The sequence below is a fragment of the Galeopterus variegatus genome, unplaced genomic scaffold (assembly GCF_000696425.1).
Source record: "Galeopterus variegatus unplaced genomic scaffold, G_variegatus-3.0.2 Scaffold913, whole genome shotgun sequence".
Taxonomy (NCBI): domain Eukaryota; kingdom Metazoa; phylum Chordata; class Mammalia; order Dermoptera; family Cynocephalidae; genus Galeopterus; species Galeopterus variegatus.
In genome coordinates this window covers 464,792-467,770 of record NW_007727024.1, presented here as the reverse complement: position 1 = coordinate 467,770, position 2,979 = coordinate 464,792, and the positions used below count along the sequence as shown (strand labels likewise).

The 2,979-nt window shown below is 43.8% G+C and overlaps 1 protein-coding gene across 1 annotated transcript in view; it reads left to right on the top strand.

Moving 5' to 3' along the window:
- DNAH3 (dynein, axonemal, heavy chain 3) overlaps positions 1–2,979 on the top strand; it is a 118,015-nt gene that overhangs the window by 24,012 nt on the left and 91,024 nt on the right. The window contains exons 11-14 of the mRNA XM_008573407.1: positions 307–395; positions 522–631; positions 1,885–1,993; positions 2,219–2,332. Of these exons, the coding sequence (XP_008571629.1) occupies positions 307–395; positions 522–631; positions 1,885–1,993; positions 2,219–2,332 (422 nt within the window). The remainder of the gene's footprint in view (positions 1–306; positions 396–521; positions 632–1,884; positions 1,994–2,218; positions 2,333–2,979) is intronic.

Below are 2,979 nucleotides of genomic sequence, written 5' to 3'. Positions count from 1 at the left end.
TTAGTGGTGTAACCAGAATTTGAACCAGACAGTCTGGTTTCAGAGGATGCACATTTAATACCTCTACTGTGCTGTCTGAGATGCAGCAGACTCTCTACCTGGCTCCTTGGAAGAAGCAAAGACTAGCTTTAACAGATGTCGCTGCCTCCAGGTAGGAAGTAGAGGAAGGAGGGTAGTAGAGCCTAACATTTTATGGAGAGTGAGAGGTGGCCTTGATAACGTCGTCTTCCAACTTGAGGAGTCTCTGGAGAGGGGAGAGTTCTGATGGTTCTGTATGTGTGTGTTTCTGCATCTGTGGCCCAACAGCTCGCGATGTGGTGGCCAAGTTATCCGAGGACAGGGTCTCTGATCTGAATGATTTCCAGTGGATCTCGCAGCTGCGCTACTACTGGGAGGCAAGGGATGTGCACGTGCGGATGATAACCACGGAAGCCTTCTATGGCTATGAGTACCTGGGAAACTCGCCCCGGCTCGATCTGAATGATTTCCAGTGGATCTCGCAGCTGCGCTACTACTGGGAGGCAAGGGATGTGCATGTGCGGATGATAACCACGGAAGCCTTCTATGGCTATGAGTACCTGGGAAACTCGCCCCGGCTGGTGATTACACCCCTCACTGACCGCTGCTACAGGTGAACACTGGGGCTCCCAGACCTGAGAGGAATGGGAAAGACTCTGGGGAGAAAGGCTAGGGGTGTCTTGGGTTCATTACCTTCACCCTCTACATTTCAGATTCTCAGATTTTAGAGTTTTGCCCCTAGTCATCATGGTCCCTCAGATGGGTGTGGAAACTAGCCCTTTAGGCTGGAAATGAGAACCCAGAAGGAATCCTAGTGCAAATTAATACCTCTGAACCAACAAGCTGGAAGTTGGTGCATATCCATGAAAATGACATGATAGTTGAGTAGAAAACTCTCCAATGGCAGGAATCACAATGTTGCCTGGAGGTCCCATGGCCAAGAAATAGACAAGGAGTGAGGCCAAGGACCCAGACAAGGACTCGCCATGCTCTGCAAGCCAGTCCCGTGAAAAACTATGGTCATTCTGTGCTCAGCAAAGTGCTTGATGCTTTCTTTAGAATTTATCACATTAGAAATCTGGAATTAGTGAACTTGTCGATTTCGTGATGTTTAGGTTTTCTTTGCTTTTGTATATCTCCTTACAGTGGAATTTTTTTAGATTACGAAAATAATATTGAGAGTGCTTTTTCCTTTCAGAATCCTCAATCGCGTGTTTTCTGTGTTCTGTGATTTTTGCTCTTCATTCATTCATTTCTTCCACTCATTACTCGACAACCACTTCTGTAACTTTCCTATGTATCATGCATGATCTCGAGGAACCCTAAATCTAATGGGGGAAGGAGGCATATTCAGACGATTAGACAATAGCATGTTAACCGAAATTATAGAGATTCACACCAAGAAGCCACAGTTACCACATCATTCATTTCTAAAACTTATCTTGCATCTACTACATGCCAGGCACTGTATTAGTTTGCTGAGGATGTGGAACTGAATCGAGTATGATTCCTGAACTCACGAGTTCATATTCTAGTAGGAGAAATATATTTATTTTCGCCATTCCATTAGCACTGGTAATCTCTGGAATGTTGGAGTTTATGAGTATTTTTTACTCTTATTTGATTCATTTATGTATGTATATATATTCAAACAAATGTTTATGGGTGCCACCTATGTGCCAGGCTCTGTGCCAGGCTCTGAGTTTACAATGCTCGGTAAAACAGAACTTTTTATAATGACAATACATTGGTCATATAATCAGAGAGAAATTTTAATCTATTTGCATGAGTCAAAATAAACAAAAAGCCAGTTTCTTTTCTGTGTCTTAGGCCTCAGGCAGTAAGTTTCTGTTTTCTTTCCCTTAGGACACTGATGGGAGCTTTGAAGCTGAACCTTGGAGGAGCTCCAGAAGGTCCAGCTGGGACAGGCAAGACAGAAACCACCAAAGATCTGGCCAAAGCTTTGGCTAAGCAGGTAGGGTAATGCCGTCTATGTCCACCTCTTTTCCTTGCTCTCCGTATGCCCCTATCCAGGAAAGTGACCATGAAGTTCAAGACAGTTTTGTGTAACAAGTAGAGTGGGCCCCAGATTCTCCAGCAGAACAAGAAGAGAGGAACGTCACCCCTATTAATGGGCACTGGGTAATTCAGATATGATGGAATCTATCCTGAATGCCACCTACATCCTCCCTCTCTCTAGTGTGTGGTGTTCAACTGCTCAGATGGATTGGATTACAAAGCCATGGGGAAGTTCTTCAAGGGGCTAGCCCAGGCTGGAGCATGGGCCTGCTTTGATGAGTTCAACAGGATTGAGGTAACTCTGCTTCTAGGCTACAGAACAGAGGAGTTGGACATGGAGGGGCCTTTTTCTGGGCTCTCAGCTCCTTAAAGACAGGGACTTATGTCTCCTCTATGGCATAGAGGAGGTACTCAGTGAACTAAACAAAAGCAGCCCAAGAAGGCAAAATCTGTGTTTTATAGACATAGCCCTACCTTCTCGTCACATTGTTTCATTCACTCACCCAGTCCAAAATTTATTGAGAAGCTACTATACATTGGGTACTTTGCATATGTTTGTGATACAAAGATGAGTTAGACATGGGCTTGCCATCTAGATTGTTACAATCTAGTAAGGGGAAATAGAAATTAAATGAAACAAATAGAATGTGATAGAAGTCTGTAGTGGTGGTACAAAAAGGTATCACAGGAGTGGGTGACTAATTCTGTTTGCAGGGGGAATGGAGATCAGGAAATGTAAACATGCAGTTTGAACCAGTGAACACTGAATACCTACGGCACTCTGCTAAGTGATGAAACAAAGATAAAATGCTATGGAAACTATACACACACACACACACACACACACACACCCCTATTTTCTTTTTCTTTACTGAAACCCCAAATCTTGCTCTTAATTTTGAATGTAAAGGTCTGGTTCTCAGGTGACTGGATTCTTTTTTT